The sequence below is a fragment of the Rattus rattus genome, chromosome 11 (genome assembly GCF_011064425.1).
Source record: "Rattus rattus isolate New Zealand chromosome 11, Rrattus_CSIRO_v1, whole genome shotgun sequence".
NCBI lineage: Eukaryota > Metazoa > Chordata > Mammalia > Rodentia > Muridae > Rattus > Rattus rattus.
The window spans coordinates 17,341,097-17,359,134 of record NC_046164.1 but is presented as its reverse complement, the minus strand read 5'-3'; the positions used below and the strand labels follow the sequence as shown (position 1 = coordinate 17,359,134).

General features: G+C 45.2%; 2 protein-coding genes across 5 annotated transcripts in view; one reads left to right on the top strand and one right to left on the bottom strand.

Moving 5' to 3' along the window:
* Positions 1-2,555, bottom strand: part of Rpap2 (RNA polymerase II associated protein 2) — a 70,345-nt gene extending 67,790 nt beyond the window's left edge. Inside the window, 2 exon segments of the mRNA XM_032916456.1 lie at positions 1,731-1,776; positions 2,397-2,555. Of these exon segments, the coding sequence (XP_032772347.1) occupies positions 1,731-1,776; positions 2,397-2,469 (119 nt within the window). The 5' untranslated portion in view covers positions 2,470-2,555.
* Glmn (glomulin, FKBP associated protein) overlaps positions 2,418-18,038 on the top strand; it is a 39,950-nt gene continuing 24,329 nt past the window's right edge. Inside the window, exons 1-7 of one of the 4 annotated variants that reach the window (XM_032916453.1) lie at positions 2,418-2,445; positions 3,500-3,575; positions 4,537-4,662; positions 12,660-12,776; positions 13,602-13,710; positions 14,964-15,201; positions 16,643-16,745. In XM_032916453.1, the coding sequence (XP_032772344.1) occupies positions 3,537-3,575; positions 4,537-4,662; positions 12,660-12,776; positions 13,602-13,710; positions 14,964-15,201; positions 16,643-16,745 (732 nt within the window). In that variant the 5' untranslated portion in view covers positions 2,418-2,445; positions 3,500-3,536. The other 3 variants (XM_032916451.1, XM_032916452.1, XM_032916455.1) reach the window with 3 other exon arrangements.

The following is an 18,038-nucleotide window of genomic DNA, read 5'->3' as shown; positions in this document are numbered from 1 at the left end:
GGATACATTCTCAAGTGTTCACGTGAAGGTAGGGACCTTCACTGACTTTTGAGACTTCAGACTCTAGTTCTTTGTCTAGAGCAGTATGTCCCCTTTAACTCCCCATAACTTAGAACTCTCGTACAGTTTCACCAACAATTCTTTTAGCAGAACACACGACAATGAGAATCTTGCAACCAAACACCCATTTTTATCCCATCATTTCATCAAGATCATTTTATTGTTATTTTAAGACGCCGGGGATAGAACTCGGGGCCTCGTACATGCTAAGCAAGCACTCCACTACTGAGCTATAATCACTTAAGTCCATAAAGACCACGTTTGTATCAAAGAAATTCAAAAGATATGAGCACAGATTACATTACGGGTCTTTATATTAAATACGAAAAGCTATTTTTTCCCGTTTTGCGCCCATCAGTAAAGGTGATGTCATGTACTAAGATTAACATACAATTTGCTGGCTCAAATCGTCCGGCACACTGACTGTTTAACCATTCTCCCCCTAACAGACAGAAATCTACAGCTCCTTACTATGCTCTCTGTCTCTGTTGTACCTTCTGTCACAAAAGAGGACAGTCAATGTTGTTCTGGCGTGCTTAGGTCAACTGACACACACACTACGGTCACTGGAGAGCAGGGAATGGCTCAGTAAGATCCAGCTGTAGGCAAGCCTGTGGGCATTTTCTTAATTAACGATTGATGAGAAGGGCCCAGCCCATTGTGGGTAATGTTATCCGAGGGCTTACGCTGTATGCAAGTAAGCTGAGCAAGTCATATTGAACAAGCCAGTAGGCAGCACTCCTCCATGGCCTCTGCATCCGCTCCTGCCTCAGGGTTCCTGCCCTGTGTGAGTTCCTGCACTGACTTTCTTGAGTGGTGAACAGTGATGTGGAAGTGTACGCTGCCTATCCCTACCTCCAGAGTGCTGGGGTTAAAGGTGTGCACCCCCACACCCGACTAGCTTAAGGATCACCCACCTCCCTGCCAACCCCTATCTAAACTATTCGTTCCTCATAAAATCGGCCATTTTCCTTATATCACTTAGTGCAGTTTCTAATTATGTTTTCACCTGTGCTAGTTTGACTGGAATGTCTTAGTTACGGCGAGCAGAAACGACTTGTTCAATGACACATCCTAAGGGCCTAACTCAAATACAGACTATCCTGTATCTGGGAAATATCTTGAAAGAAGAATCAGTGAGTCTTGGAGTCGTAAATTACAGATACTTTTAGTGTCTTCAGATGAGTCTTGTTCTAGATATCTTTTTGTGACATGAGAGACCATGGCTTTTTGGAAGCTCTAAACAGTAAGGATGCTTCTAACTCCCTACTTAATGTCACAAAGACGGCAAAAGGCCCCTGGAAGTGATAAAGAAAGAAGCTGTTTCAGCGAGTCTGGCACAAACAACAGTAAGGGTGAACCTGAAGAGATGGGAAAGGAATGGTTAGCTCAGGAATGATGTCCTCACAGCTGTTCACAATAGTTTCCAACAGCCTGAGCCTCCAGGTTGGTTTCCCTAAAGCTGGAGGACATAGCAGTCTTGCATGAGAACTGACAGTCTTCTCTTAAGTATTTTCTCAAGAAATATGAGAGTAAATTAGCTTATACCAAGTCCCAAGTTCAATTCCCAGATTCCCAAGACCAGAAAACAGAACATCAAAACCGAAAAATCAGACTGAATTAAAATGAGATAAAAGGAAAGTGAGACCCAGTTTTCCAGGTGGTTATACCTTTTAGACGCATCTCTTCGTTTCAGGGCACTGGTCTGTTTAGTACCTACAATTGAAGAGAGAATAGACAAGTGCAAATGCATTTGATGTAGCAGAGTCTTCCTCAAATATCACACTGTAGGCATCGTTTCCTTTTCTCTCACACATCTCATTTCCCGATGCGTTGAAAACAAAAACAAAATAAAAAAAGATGGGGGGAAGGGGTGTTTAAACAGGAAGCAAATTCCACTGTTTTTGTAAATTAATTAAATTTCAAATTTTCATGCCTACAGTCTCTTCAAGGACTGCCCTTTCTCACATTCAAGTGCTTCTTAAAAACCCTTCTTAAAAACTCGGTTTCTTTAGAATAAACATTGCTTGGTCTCCCAAATGTTCACTTGCTTAAAGAGTCTGAGACCTCAGACACCGGGTACCAAAGCAGTCCCAAGTTTAACACCATCTGCCTTGGTCACTTGTTCCCTGGGGTCCCAAGCACAGGGGAGATCCTAAAATCCCGGTGTTAGACTGTGGGATTCTTCCACGGAAGGAACCAGGGCAGCCTGCGGTGGAAAGCTCTGGGTCTCTCCCCTCACCCCCTCGGCGCAGCCTCAGAAAGAGCACCGCGCGTGCGTAGTACTCAGACCAAGGTCTCAAGGTCCCAACCTGGGAAGAGGCTCTTGTTCGTACCGGTAGCGTCTCGGTGGGTGCTGGAAGCCCGGGCACTTGGGCCCAGAGAGTAAGGAACAGCAGAGTCCGCCATGGGAAATGCCGTCAGAAGCAAGGGGCGGGACAGCTCAGCAGCCGCGAGGTTCTACCTCCTTTCACACCGCCCTGAACCAAGCTGGGGGCGGGCCCAGGGAGGGCGGGGCTAGCTGCGGAGGGGCGGGTCCAGGAGGGCGGGGCGAGCGGGGGCGGGGCTATCCGCGGAGGGGGCGGTTCCAGTGCGGGGAAGAGGCGAGCTGCAGAAGGGGCGGGCCCAGCGCGGGGCGGGGTGAGCGGCGGAGGGGGCGGGTCCCAGCCCGGGGGCGGGGTCATGAGTGCGGCCTACGTAGCCCGAAGTGGAGAAGCAGGGCAAGAAGCAGGCGCGTGGACTGGCGGGTAGGTGGACGTGCAGGATCAGGGTGGATCGGGCTCGCCGAACACGACCTGCGCCGCACGCGGCTCGCCTGCTAGGCCCCTGGAGGTGCTGGAGCCTGGACGCCCTGCTCTACAGGAGCTGGGGGAGGAAGAAATGGCCTCCTTTTGGCTCAGCCCACAGGCGCGGTAGGATGTGATTTTCCTGTTCGCGCCTGCAGGGCAAGGACCATCACTGCTGGCCTCATTTTCGTGATATTTGGTGATCTCACTGACGATTGTTTCTGTGATGAGGGAGGTCCTGTGGAGAACGGGGTGGGCGGCATCGGAATCTTCAACTTCTTGGGGTGACTTAATGGTGTCGGATTCCAGTTTTTGTCAATGGGACATTTAAAAAATTACCTAATGTTTCATTCAAGGTCCACAGTGTGAATTTTTGTTTTTCATGAAGGATTACTTTCTCCTTTTAAAGAAGGCTCTTCTAGTAGTTCTTTCTAGGGCTCTTTTTCTTTTTTTACTTACCATTCTTTCAAAATTCTGCTGTTTAGGCATTACAGTAGGGGCTTTAAAAATGCTTCATTAGGCCAAGGCACTAACGTTCAGTAATAGCAGTTAACCTATAAAACTTTTCATTGTGTTGTCTAATAATTCAAAATGAAACAGTTTATGAAACATGAAAGTTACATGGTATCACACAATTAACTGTTTTGTATTAGTTCATTTCAGCATCAAAACTAGGAAAAGTAATTAGGAATGGCTGTGGAGGAACTTCAGTGCATAATAAAAAGATGTGTAAGTAATTCTCCAAAACGCCTTTAAATATACGGGAAGAACATAGTGTATCTTTACTTTGTAGTCACTCATTTATCTTACTAATTTCTGCTTTTTTTTTTTTGACTTGTAAATATCAAATAATTAGGAAAGTAGACTAGATGGTGGTGGTGGTGGCTTTTAGTCCTAGTACTTGGGAGGCAAAGGCAGGGGGGCTCTGTGATTTTTTGAAGTTGGCCTCGATTACATGGTGATTTCCAGGACAGCGCAGGCTATGTAGAGAGACCCTCACTCACATAAGGGGCTAGAGAGATGGCTCAGTGGTTAAGAGCACTTGTTCTTGCAGAGGACCTGGGTTCATTTCCCAACACCCAGACCCTGTTCTGGCCTCCATGGGCCCCAAGGCATGTGCATATATGTAGGCAAATGCTCACACTTATAAAGATAAACCTTAATAATTCTGTATGTAAAGGCATTTGAAGTCATGGATGTGTCCCTTTGTGTGTGTGTTGGTGGGGGATGTCTAAGTGCCATGTATGGAAGCCAGAGGTTTAAGACCACCTAGAGCTAGAATTACAGGTGGTTGTGAGCCACCAGACCTGGGTGCTGGGAATTGAACTCAGGTCCTCTGCAAGGACACTATCTGCTCTTACCTACCAAGCCATAAGTTTCTCTGGTGCAGTAGGTTCAAGATCATTCATTGAGCCGTACTTGTTCATACTTATAACCAGCAGTCAGAAGCTGGGCAGGAGGGTCTGAAATTCCACGTCAGCCTAAGCTTCATGAAAGCCTGTCTCAAAAGCCAAAGTGAATAAAGCCAATCATTAAAGAATTTTTTAGGACAATTCTAATTTTCATCTGTGTATCATGTGCATTTTTTTCTACAATTTAAGATATTTGTTTTCCTAGAGAGATGAAATCAGAAAGTCGTTTATATTAAATTTGTATTTGCATCTATGAATTTTTGATTGTTTGTTTATAGCAAATCCTAGAAGAGCATGATTTTAAAGAAGAAGATTTTGGCCTCTTTCAGCTAGCAGGCCAAAGATGCATTGAAGATGGGTATATAAACCAGCTGCTAGAGATTATTCAAGATGAAAAGAACAAGGTAAACCCAGGCTTCCTGTCTACTCCTCAGACATGAATAATACATTGTTGTCATTACCCTTTTAGGAAGGGAATGATAAATTGTGTTATTACTCATTTGAGAAATAACATTGTTGTTATTACCCATTTAGGAAGGGAAATACATTGTTGTTCTTACCCAGTTGTGCATCCTCTTAGTTACTTTTCTACAGTGATGAGGGACCATGTCTCAGCCTTCCTTAGAGAAGGAACAGTCACTGGGGCTTACAGGTTCCGAGGATGAGTTCATGCAGATCACACCCGAGAACGATCAACCTCGTCATTACCTGGTCCTTGAGGCTGTGTGTCTCAGCGGTCAGCACAGTCCTACAATGGGTGCTCCCACTGGGGCAGGGCTGGATGTCGCAGTGGTCCTGTGTGAGCCCAGAAACCTAAAACAGCTATAGAGCTGCTGGTCCTAAGTCACCATGAAAACTTAGAAACTCTGTCTCTGAGAGCAGGGAAGGAGGTATAGCGCAGCAGCAGCAGCACTGCTGCTCTTAACCACACACTGCAGGAGGGGAGGCCAAGGAGCAAAGGCGTAATCCTTCTACCATGCCCTTCCTCTCCGTGCTGCTACCACACCAATGAAAGCAGTTAGGGCACTGCTGCATCTTGTGAGAACCCCAGCTGATGTTAAGATCAACTATTCTATACTTTTATATCCTCCACTACTATCAGTTTTGTGGGGTTTTGTTTTTGAGGCAGTGTCTTTAGCCCGTGCTGTCCTGGAGTTCTGAAAGTCACTATGCGTTTTTCGTTGTTTGTTGGGGGTTGGAGGGAAGTGTTTATGGGAGGGTATGTGCAGATGCATGTCGAGACCAGGGGTTGGCATTCCTCAGTCACTTCCCATCTTTTGAAACAGGCCCCTCATTGGACCCAGAGTTCATACATTCATCCAGGCTGGGTGGCCAACAAACTCCAAGGACCTGCCTGTCTGTGTTTATAAGTTTTCTTAATTTTTCTCAGTTGCATTATCAAAGGATAACTTTTGACAATACTGTTGCTCTGATACTAAGATTAATTACTGATATTTAAGTTCATGCCAGACGCTTCCTGCTATGTTACCTTATTTAGCCTCTCCAGCATCTCCTAAGATAGGCACTGCTATTGAATTCATTTTGTAATACCTGCAACTCTAAGCAACTTGAGAGGCTGAGGTGGGGGGAAAACAAGGTCAAGACCACCTGGGCAATATGATGGTGCTCTTATTTCAAGAGAAACAAATAAAGCAAATCAACTGCTTTATAGAGAAGAGGTAGTCACTGAAAGACGTATCAGCTTTTATATGACATCCAGGATTCAAACTTTTGGAGCTCTTGACTACTGTGTTGGACCTGAGACAGGATGTCCTGTATCCCAGGCTGGCCTAGAAGTTGCTATGTAGTTGAGGACCTGGGACTTCTTAGCCTCCTATTTCCTCCTGGAATTATAGTTGTGTGCCACTACATCTGGTTATATGGTGCTGGGAACTGAGCCCAGAGCTTTGTACACACCAGGCAAGCATCTACCGACTGGCCTGTGCCCCTAGGCTAGACCTACAGAAGTTAAGGTAGAATGAAGGAGAGGATGGTTGTGGGGGCTGAGGTTTATAACTTTATAAGGGGATGACTGTTGGTTTGTTTGTTTTCTTTCTTTTTCTGTGTGCTTTTGTTGTTTGCATCTGTAACACAGGATGTGATCTCAACAAAAACAACCTAACTTGAAGAGAAAGCTTGCAAAAGGAAGGCAAGGGAGTTGACTTTGAGACTTGGTCTTTTAAGAGCTAGCAGGCAATGGGGAAGTAAGATTTTGATTTATATATAGAAATAGGAGGCTACTGTTTGGCTGTGGGTCTCTGCATCCCTCTGAGTCAGCTGCTGGGTGGAGCCTCTCAGAGGACAGCCATGCTAGACTCCTGTCAGCAAGCATAACAGAGTATCATCAATAGTGTCAGGGATTGGTGCCTGCCCATGGGATGGGTCTTAAGTTGGTTCAGTTATTGGTTGGCCATTCCCTCAATCTTTGCTCCATCCCCCATGCCTGCATTTCTTGTAGAGTTTGGGGTTGAAAATTTTGTGGGTATCCCTGTTGCCCCACTGGGGTTCCTGCCTGGCTACAGTAGGTGGCCTCTTCAGGTCCATATCCCCACTGCTATGAGTCTCAGCTAAGATCACCCCCATTGATTCTTGAGTGCTACCCCTATCCTGCATTTCTGTCACATCCCATAGATGCCCCCAACTCAGTTGCAGATTTCCATTCATTTTCATGGCTATCTGGCCCTCCCCCAATTCTCCCCATCCTTCTTCCACCCAGTTCCCTCTCTCTACCTTCCTCCTATGACTATTTTATTCCCCTTCTGAGTGAGATTCAAGCATCCTTGCTTGGGCCTGCCTTCTTGTTTAGCTTCTTTGAATCTGGAGTGTAGCATGGGAATCCTGTATTTTTAAAAAGTTTTGTGAGTATGGTGTGCATCTGTGTGTGTGTCCATGTGAGTATGGTGTGCATCTGTGTGTGTCCTTGCGTCTGTATGTGAGTGTGGGCAGAGGCTTGCTGTAGCACATGTGCAGAGGTCAGAGATAACAGGGCCTCTGTGTTGTTATTTGCTGCCATATATGCTGGGCCCTCCATCTTGCAGAAGGACACGAGGATTGCACATGGACACTGCCATGCCCAGACTTTATGTGGGTTCTGTGGATTGAAATTCAGATCCTCATTCTTGTGAGCACTGGGCCCACGGAGCCATCTCCCAGCTCACATTGGCCCCTCCTGAGGAGCTAAGGTAGCTGAGAATATAGTTGTCAAGGTGCACCTCAGAGCACTGCATCAGTGAGCAGAGGAGGAGAGAGCATAACAAACACTGAGGTATTGCATGGCTCAGTGGTTTATTTTTAGTATATTTTTAAATGGCTAACAGGATAAATTTAAAGATAGTAAGGCTTAGGACTAATATCTGGAAGTCACCTTTGTACTGTATAATCTGATAACTACAAGTTCAGATTTCAACACAATATTTAACACTGATATTCCTTCCAGGTGATGTTTTCAGGACTGGTCCTGATTTACTATTAGTCTGTCCATGTTAGTATTTTTTAAAGATGTATTTATTATGTACAGTGTTCTGCCTGCATATATGCCTGTATGCCAGAGGGAGCGCCAAGATCCCACTACAGATGGTTGTGAGCCACCATGTGGTTGCTGGGAATTGAACTCAGGACCTCTGGAAGAGCAGTCAGTGCTCTTAACCACTGAGCCATCTTGCCAGCCCCCACGTTAATTTTTTTTTTAATCCCTTCCCCCCACGTTAATATTTTTAAAGGCCATATGAAGACTAACTTGTTTTAAGACCTTGTAATGTAGTCTTTCGCACTTGAGCACAGTTTTTATTCTGGCGAGGATCATTGTCCTGTGCACTGTAGAATATACAGCAGCAGTGGTGGCCTCTCCCTGTTACACCAGCAGCCCCTTCCTACACCAACCAAAAGTCTCTAGACCTTGCCATGTGTCTTCCGGAAACTTGGAAGCAAGACCGCTCCAGTGGAGAGCGATTGGAGTGTGGGATAGCATAGGCTTGGAGCTGGAGAGATGTGAGCTCTGGCTTTGCCACAGTCTTACGTGAGGTTGGGGCTGGTGACAGCATTACCTGTGTGCTGCTGAGGGGGGATAACAGTACTACCCTGTGTGCTGCTGGGTGGGGTGGGGGGAATAACAGCATTACCCTGTGTGCTGCTGTGGGTTGGGGGGTGATAATAGTATTATCCTGTGTGCTGCTGGGGGATAACAGTATTACCCTGTGTGCTACTTAGTTTCAAAACACTACAGAAGGTACATCAGGTATCTCAGGAGGTGGGGCAGGCTAGTCTCTGAGTTTCACACTAGCCTGGTTTTTTAAGTCCATGTCTAATTCCTTTCTGTATACTGACATATTATTCCCTCCTTCCTAACAAAGACCATGAAATATTTGATATTAGAGTCTATTAAGTTCCAAAACACATCATTCTATAGTGCTGGGTAATCTTGTGACTGATATTTGTAAAATGTATAGCAAAAATTCTTGGGGTAAGCAGAATGGCTAATGGGTCACTTGGCTAATGGCTAATGGGGTTAAATGGCTAAGTCACTTGCCACCAAGCACAATCTGAGTTTTAAGAGAGATTGGCAATCTCCAATTTGTCCTCTGACCTCGACACACATGCTGTCACACATATGCCAGACATGTATATACATTAAGTAAATGAATGGTTAAACCATTGTTTAAATATTTAGATAAACATTTTCAGAGGCTCACTTACAGAAAGAAGTGAGCTGTGCAGAGAAAAACTCCTAGTTAGAAGGTGCAGCACCAGGAGTTAAGGCTGCTTGGTTTTGGTTTTGGTTTTGTTTCTTTAAGCTTAAGGACAACTGTATTGGAGTTTTAGGAGAAAACCAGTCTGTCCTAGGTAAGCTGTGATCTCAGTAGCTGCTGAGGGAGAACAGAAAGGAAACAAAAGCCTTTGCTTAAGTTAAGCTGGCAAAGAGGTCAGCCTTGTGGTAGCAGGCAGTCATATGGCAAGAAGTGGGGCTGCAGAGAGAGAGCAAGGAAGTGCAGTACCCGGAAGAGTACACCTGCTCTGGCCAGCATCAAAAAGAGAAGAAGGAAAGGAGAAAAGATGCCGATCCGCATGTAGGGCTGTGCTGGAGCCAGGAATCCTGGGAATGGAAGGTAGAAAACTCACTGAAAAAAAAAATTGTCCTGCCTATCCAAGGGCCAAATTTTAAAAAGTGAATTTATTCTTCTGTAGCAAATTATGGGGAGATGGTAATTTCGTAAATTTTCAAAAATTTAGTTACTAATTCATAACATGAATTCTTGAATATATTTTTAAAATACTTTTTAATGATTTATTTTCATTTTATGTACATTGGTGCTTTGCCTGAATGTATGTTTGTGTGAGGTTGTTGGATCCCCTAGAACTAGACTTACAGATAATTGTAAGCTGCCACATGGGTGCTGGGAATTTAACCCAGGTCCTCTGGAATAGCCAGTGTTCTTAACTGCAGAGCCATCTCTCCAGCCTCGAATTTATGAATATTAAAAGTCAGACTATACCAAAGACAGAGGAAAATGGAACATCAGATCTTTGGAAGCAGGATAATTTGCTGTACTCCCAAGTTACTAGGTATCATTCTACTGCATAACCTCTTTGTTTGCTACCTTGGTTACTAGACCTGCTTTGTTACTTTGTAACAGATCCTGTGCTTGCTGCTGGCACTAGATACAGTAACAAACAAATAAGACTCTGCCCAGAAGAACTCCTGTAACATTCTTTCTCTTTGCTTGTTCGTTTGAGACAGGGTCTCTCCATGCAGTCTTAGCTCTTCTGGAACTCCTATATAGACCAGGCTGGTCTCAAACTCAAAGAAATCCTCCTGCCTCTGCCCCCTAAGTGTTGGGCTTAAATGTGTGTGCCACCATTCCTGGCTTACAACATGACATTCTGGTAAAAATATATGTACCCAGAGAGAGGTTTAAAAAGTGGAGGTAATGATATATAGAGAGGAAAATAGAGTCATGATGAAGGAGATGAACTATGACTAGAGGTTTGAACAAAGAGGGGATGTTGACTGTGGAACTTTGAGAGAGAAGTGCTGGGCACAAGACACCACAGCACTAAAAGAATATTCAAGGAGAACACTGGGGAAAATACTTGCTTAGCAATCATGATGACCATGACCTGCATTCAGTTCCTGGAACCCATGTAAAGGCGGAAGGAAACAGATTTCACAGGATTGTGCTCTGGCCTGTACCTCCCTCTCTCTCTCTCTCTCTCTCTCTCTCTCTCTCTCTCTCTCTCTCTCTCTCTCTCTCTCTCTCTCTCTCTCTCTCTCTCTCTCTCTCTCTCTCTCTCTCTCTCTCTCTCTCTCTTTTCCACACACACACACATTCACACTCCACATATACACACACATACACAGGTGCATACACACATATATACATACGCACAGTAATAAAGAATATTTTTAGGAAGACAATTGAATTAGATAAAAGTGTGAGCTCCGTGAGTCTCTCCAAGGAGTGTGGAGCCTCCTGTGCCTTAGACTTTTAACCCATCTATTCCTGGCTGATTTGTTCCTTCAAAAAGCTTTAACGTAGCTCCTGGAAGTCTTCTCTTGCCTTTCCTAGATACAAATGACTTTTCTCTTATTGGCTTCATATTCTGCTGTTACTGTGGGAGTTTCACACCGTGCACTCTGGTTACAGTATTCCCTTCCCCGTCCTCCCATGCTTACCACACCCAACCTCCACTTGTAACCTCCCCTGAAAGAAGTAAAAATAAACAAAAATAAGAAAAAAAAGAGAAGGGGGGAAAGTCTACTTGTCTTAGTTATATATTCACTGGAACATGGCCTCTCTCTCAGTGGCCTGCCCCTTAGCTAGAATTGCCGCCTTCCCCTCCCACATCTCTGCCAGAAGCCATCAATTGTGGTGAGCTACACTTCAGCATCTCATTATGTTTTATGAGTTTTCCTTTTCAAGAGTTCTCTTTGGTGGCTTCCTGTCTAGGCTGTTACTTTTCTTTTTGGGGGGGGGCGTGTGTGGAGGGGTGGGAGTCGAGGTTGTCAGAGCATCCTTCTATGTCCCTCTCAACTGTGTCTGCAGTCATTGATACTATAGCAAAAGTTGCCTCCTTGCTCTTCCCAGTCAGTGTGAGCATAGATAATGGGCCTTCACAGACCACAAACATGGCCCCAGGACATCAGCGTGGCCTCGAGGGGCAGCACCAACCACAGACCTCCACATGGCCTTTGGTGGTAACTCAGACTGTGGACCCCAACACAGACAGGTCCAAGGGTGGCCCTCAGCAGCAACAAGGACCCACTATCACCATGGACCCAGGTGGCAGCTCAGGCAGTCACATCAATATGGCCCCCAGCAGTAGCACACTCTCTGGGCATGAAAATGGCTTCAGCCTGCAGCACGGGTCATGGACCTGCATGTGGCCCTTGGAGGCAGGAAGGGTCTGGATTCACCATGACCTCAGGTGACTCAGATCAGTATGGCTCCTGGTGGCAGCATGGCCTAGGGACATCGGTGTGGCCCGTGGTAACTCAGGCCACGGCTAACAACACACCCTGGCTGTTGTGGGACCATGGATGGACCTGGACACCACCATGGCCTCAGGTGGCAGCTCAGGTCATGCAGATCAAAATGCTGCACCCCAGTACACCCTACAACCCCGGACCTGGCTGGCTCACCCAGCTGCTGGCCCTTCCACTGAGCATCTGCCCAAGAATTTCAGAGAGAATTTTTTTTTCTCTGATGTGTTAGTACCTAGAGTATTAGTACATGTATGGTATGTATTAATGACTTGAAAAAAAAAAAAAAAACAGGTCAGGGAGTTGGGACATATTGTTAATCATTTTAAAAATCTGGTTTTTGATATGAATGTAATTCATTAATTTTAGAGGTAACTTTTATGTGGAAAGCATTTGAAATGTGTTTGAAAAGGAGAAGGAAATGGGTGGATGGTGGTGGCCCACAGCTTAAACCCAGCACTTGCTGAGGAAGAGCCAGGCACATCTCTGCTTGAAGGCAGCCTGGTCTACAGAGTGAGTTGCAGGACAGTAATCCCTGCCTTGAAGAAAGAAAGGAAGGAAGGAAAGAAAGAACGAATAAAATCATGCATAGGAGAGAATAAAAAGAAGCCACGTTCCTCATTTCACATCTTGTCATAAATAGCAGAACTGCTTAGGTCCTAGGTCTAGTTACTGAGTGGAAATTAAGGCCTTTTTGCCTCCCTCAGTGAAAACATCAAAAGCATTTGAACCTGGTGATAGCTGCTGGCTCTGAGCAAGTCAGTGGTGAAATGGGAGCCTCACGTGCCTCATCCTTCCTGTCGGAGAAAGACTGTGTTCCTCATGTCAGGGAAGGATCCATCATGAGTTCTGTTCCTCATGTCAGGGGAGCACCCATCGTGAGTTCTGGATGACAGCGTTTGCTTTACTCTTTCCTGATTGCAGACCATCATTAAGACTATGGGGTGGAATCTTGTTGGTCCTGTTGTTCGATGCCTCCTGAGGGGCAGGGAAGAGGATAAAAGAGAAGAGTGTTTTCTGATATTTGATTTGCTGGTGAAGGTGAGTCAGAAAGCTTGCTCTGCCTGTCACTCACACAGCAGCACCGCCGCAGTTCCCTTCCACGTTTAATTCTTGTTCTTCGGTAAGGAGATTCTAGTTCAGGAAATTATTCTTGGGTAATGCCCAACTGAACTTGGCTGGATGGCTAAGTGGGCAGCTCCATCTGAGCATCGACATTCCCAGATACAAGAATTAGCCAGTCTGAGACCCGATTCAGTTTCCAGTAAGAAAGCTATAACAGAAGTTAGCACGTGCTCTCGTTACATAGGTGAAGTCAGTTGTAGAGAACTTTTAATGCCGTGCTGACCCTTCTGTAGCATTAGAGGTAGAATCAGATACCAGATATGAAAGTTATGAGTCAGCAGTCATCACCAGAAAGATATGAGACTGTAAGGGGCTTGGGGTTAGTGGGAAGTATGGGGTGGGGGTCAACAATAACAGCTTTTGTGTGAAAATGCCGTAATAAAGCCTGATATAGAAAACCCTTTAGAGAGTGCTGTGGTAGACACAAGTGAGTGCCCACATGGGAAAGCCCCTCCAGGTAAGAGGGAGGCAGTGGCTGGGGGCACAGCTCGGGCGGAAATGCTGAGACAGCTAAGCAGATTGAGGGTAAGGCAGTCAGGGTGCACCACAGAGACCAGGGCCCTGCATGGAGAGCCTACAGTGAGGAAGCCCGAGCTCTGAAGGGTCTTTAACAACCAAGTAGGGCACTTTACAGCTAGCAAATATAACTGTATTTTCTTGGTATGTCTTCTTTAAAATAGTAATCATGTGGCTTTAAATACAACTTGTATTAAACAGGTTCAATTGTGAATATTTTTATAGTTGTGTAATCCAAAGGAATTGTTGTTGGGTTTGCTTGAACTCATTGAAGAGCCCTCCGGGAAACAGATATCTCAAATTATTCTTCTTTTACTGCAACCATTACAGACAGGTAATGAGCATTTTGATATCTAAGTATTTCTTAACTTATTTGCACACGCACCCTGATGTTTACCCGTATATGTGAGCAGTCGCCAGTGTGGAGCTGCAGGACGCCTGAAGAATGGCTGTGCAGTGAATGCCTTGCTGTGTGTCATACTGTTTGCATGTATGTAGTCTTTGGCTAGCTTTCTTTTAGTTCCATGTATATGTGTGTGTTTTGTCTGCATATATGCCTGTGCACCACTTGCATTCCCAGTGCCTTTGAGGCCAGAAGTGAACACTAGATCCCCTGGAGTTAGAGACAGTCGTAAGCTGCACATGGGTGCTGGGAACTGAATCTGGGTCCTCCAGAAGAGCCAGCGCTCTTAGCCACTGAGCCCTCTCTCCACTCCCTAGTAAGCGTCTTGTCTACAGCTGTCTAAGCATAGTTAGTGGCTCAGTGGGACCTGCGCATGCAGTCACAGCAGTGTGGCAGGTAGTCCTGTAGTGTGGTTAAGAAGGGTGTGAGACCGGGTTCTGCTCAGCCTGTGGATTGGGAGGTTGGAGGTAAAAGGTTCACCAGAGTGAAATGAGGCATGTAGAGAGAGAAGCTTCATGACGCAGTATTGGCCAATAATGGCTCCCAGCAACCAAGATAGACACTTCCCATGAAAGAAGCCATCACTGTTGGCGTGTGTAGCACATATTTATGCTTCGGAATATGATAGGGGGGTCTAGACACTTAACACTTTTAAACATTCCAAGTCTTCCAAGAACACAAAGCTCTCTAATACATTGTACATTTATACAGTGCTTTGCAGTTTTCCATTTGTATTTTGTGCTTATAATCCAATATAAGGGGAAGACGTAACCACTTATAAAACTAGTGTATTGATTTTCTTATTGCTGGGCCCAAGCGCCTGACAGCTGGCAATTTACAGAACTGTTGATCTGGTTAGGGTCCACAGTCCATCATGGTGGGGGAGGCATGGTGGGAGTAGTGTGGTGAAGAACCTGTCACATTGCAGGCTCTGCCACCTCAGAGCCTGCCTCTGCGGACCACTTCCTTTAGCAAGGCTCCACCTGCTAAGGATCCAGAACCTTGTCCTATATGGAGTGTGCTCACGGGCGAGCACAGGTAACTCTTCATGGGGCAGCACAGGTAACTACTCACGGGGCAGCACAGGTAACTGCTCACAGGGCAGCACAGGTAACTGCTCACAGGCGAGCACAGGTAACTGCTCACGGGTGAGCACAATGGTAACCACTTGGTCTCTGTTGCAGTTATTCAGAAACTTCCTAACAACAAGGCATACTCGGCTGGATTAGCATTGTCCACGCTCTGGAGTCAGCTGTCTCTTCTTCCTGTCCCACACTCAGAAGAACAAATACAGGCAGATGACTATGGCCTTTGTCAGTGTTGCAGGGCCTTGACAGAGTTCACAAAACCCTTTGTGGCAGAAGTAGCTAGTGATAAAGAAGACCCAGCAAACACAAAGCTGAAGGATGAACTACTGAAATTGTAAGTGTCTCCAGCGGAGTGAGCCATGGCAGCTGTTACCTTAGGTTTCGTGTTTGTGCATGTGAATTTTGAATTATAGACATCGGGCTGGTACAGCATGCGGGCTGGTACAGCATGCTTGTTTAATGAGACACTGAGAGTGTAAAACCAAACCCTTCACTTAATTTACTTTCCTCTATCACAGCAAGCAAATACTGAAAGAGCAGCAGGAACTCTATTTAATTCAAGGAATTTATTGTCAGTGGGGAATTGTATTTGGAAACAGTAGGCAGTTGAACCACTAGACAGTTGAGCATCCACCCTGACTACAGATTCAGCAAAGTCACCCACCACTGTTCAGTATGGCTGCCAGCCCCTTGGCAGGTGGACGGTCCCAACTGAGATGCACTGTCAGTAACAAACAGCCTGGAGACAGATGAGCTGACGTGGTGCTCACCAGTCATTGCACCCTTAGGAGGTGAGGGAGGATTGATTACAAGGTGAAAGCTAGAGCCTGGATTACAGAATAAGTTATCTCAAAAACCAACACAAAAGCCCTGAGACAAAGAACACCCCATAAAGAGAGAGAAGAGTGAGTTCCTAACCTTTGTACAATTGTGACCTGTCAGAGTAGTTCAGCTATAATTGAGGTAAATTATTAATTTCTCCTCACATTAGTTTCTCACAACTTTTCTCATGTGACTACTAAGGAATCTTAAATTCTAAATTATATATGGAGTTTGTGTTAACTTCCTCTTGGACAGGACTGATTTCTTTTTTAATTTGGAAGACTAATGCTATTGTTACTTTTCTATTTTGCTGGGCTAAGGCATTTAAAGTTGTTTTTAAAACAAAAAAGTTGTTTTAAAAAAGCTATTTTAAAGAATTAGAAAGCACTCAGTTACAGAATAAAGTTAGAGTCTAAAAGAAGACAACTTTATAAAAACCAATTACTACATTGTGACTTTTCCTTGGACTTGTGATGGCGACCTCTTGGAGTAGCACTGGTCCTCGGGCAGTCTAGAAATTGAGGTGAACCTGAGCTGTGCAGTCTAGCGAGGCATTCTCGTGTTGCCCAGTACTGTCCAGTGAGAAAGGACTCCTCGTGTGGTGCGGACTGAGCTATCCGCGCTTGCCTTAGGCCACTGTGGGGCTGCAGCAAACGACCGGGTGTTTGTTACGAAAGTCTATTGGCTGCAGTTCTCGGCCAGGAGTCCCAAGGCTGGAGTGAGCCTCAGGTACCCTGCGCTCGTGTCTTCAGAGCAGCCACATCTCTCCCAGCAGCGTGAATCCCACCTTTCCAAGGTCCCACTTGTTAATACTGTCACAGCGACAAATTTCACCTGAGCTGAGGGAATGAACAACTGTGCAGCGCTTAGCTTTCCTGTAAAGCCAGATACTAAGAGCTGGTGTGCTGCGCCTGGACTGTTGACTGCATAGCTACCTGTTTCTTATGCCGTAGCTGTTTCAAAAGCTTGAAATGCCCTTTGCTGACAGCACAATTCCTCGAACAGTCTGAAGAAGTTGGAAATGACCCTTTCCGGTGTTTTGCATCTGAAATAATAGTAAGTACAGCCACTCTAATCTACTGTAATACTTGGAATTTTAAATTTATCCTGCTATATGGTGATATATGAGCAGCTGAATTGATAATTTATGAGTGGGGCAGTGTGTAGGTTTTAGAACACAGATCAACAACAGAATGGAAGTTAAATAGCAATAATGTTATCCAAAGCCTTACAGAGGCTTTTATTTATATGCTAATAAGTAAGAAAATGTGTACATACAGGGAAGGTCTTGAAAGATGTATTTTTCTCCTAATACTTTATTACAAACCCTTGGTATTAATTTAATATTGTTCCTTAGAGAGAGACTGTGTGCGAGTGTTGTGTGCACGTGTTGTGTGTATTTGGCCTGAATGTATGCGTCCCACATGCATGAGTCCCTGTGAAAAAGGAGACAGCATCAGATCTTAGTTGGTAGCCAGTATGAGGGTGCTAGGAATTGAACTTGGATCCTCTAGAAGAGCAGCTCGCCCCCATCTTAAGCACTTTAAAGTACAGCATTAAGTGTATTTCTACTCCTGTGCAGTCAGTCACCAGTGCTGCCAGCTCAGGGGCATGCCTCTCCACCTGAACTCTGTACTTGCTAAGTACCCCCACCCTCCTGTCACTGAGGCAGCTGCACGACGTCCGAAAGCAATTTACTGTTCTCATGCTGAAATGGTTTCTCTCTTTCTCTTTTATTTTTAGTATTTTGGAGACAAGGTCTCTCTACAAAGTTCTAGCTGTCCTGGAACTCTCTTTGTAGTCCAGGATGGCCTTGAACTCACAGAGATCCACTTACACCTGTCTCCCAAATGGGGGATTTAAGGTGTGCACCATCATGCCCAGTTTTGTTTGTGTTTTAAAATTACTAATTTTATTTTATCACAGTGGGTTTGTATGTATACCACATGTGTGCAGTGGCCAAGGAGGCCAGAAGAGGGTATTGAATCCCTTGGAGCTGGAGTTATAAATAGTTGTGAGCTGCTGTATGGGTGCTGGGAATCAAATCTGGGTCTTCTGCAGGAGCAGCAAATGCTCTTAACTGCTAGGTCATCTCCAGTCCCTGAAATGGTCTGCTCTAGCTTGCCCTAAACCCTCCCTCAAGCAATCAGATAGTCAAGCTATCAACAAAACTCATGTATATATGTATCTTTAATTATGATTTTGAGTGAGATATTGTCTCAAAAGAAGGAAGGAAGGAAGGGAGAGAGAGAGAGAGAGAGAGAGAGAGAGAGAGAGAGAGAGAGAGGACAAGTGAACAAACGAACCCTGCATGAATAGGTAAGGCCCATCCAGGGTAATCTTTTGAAT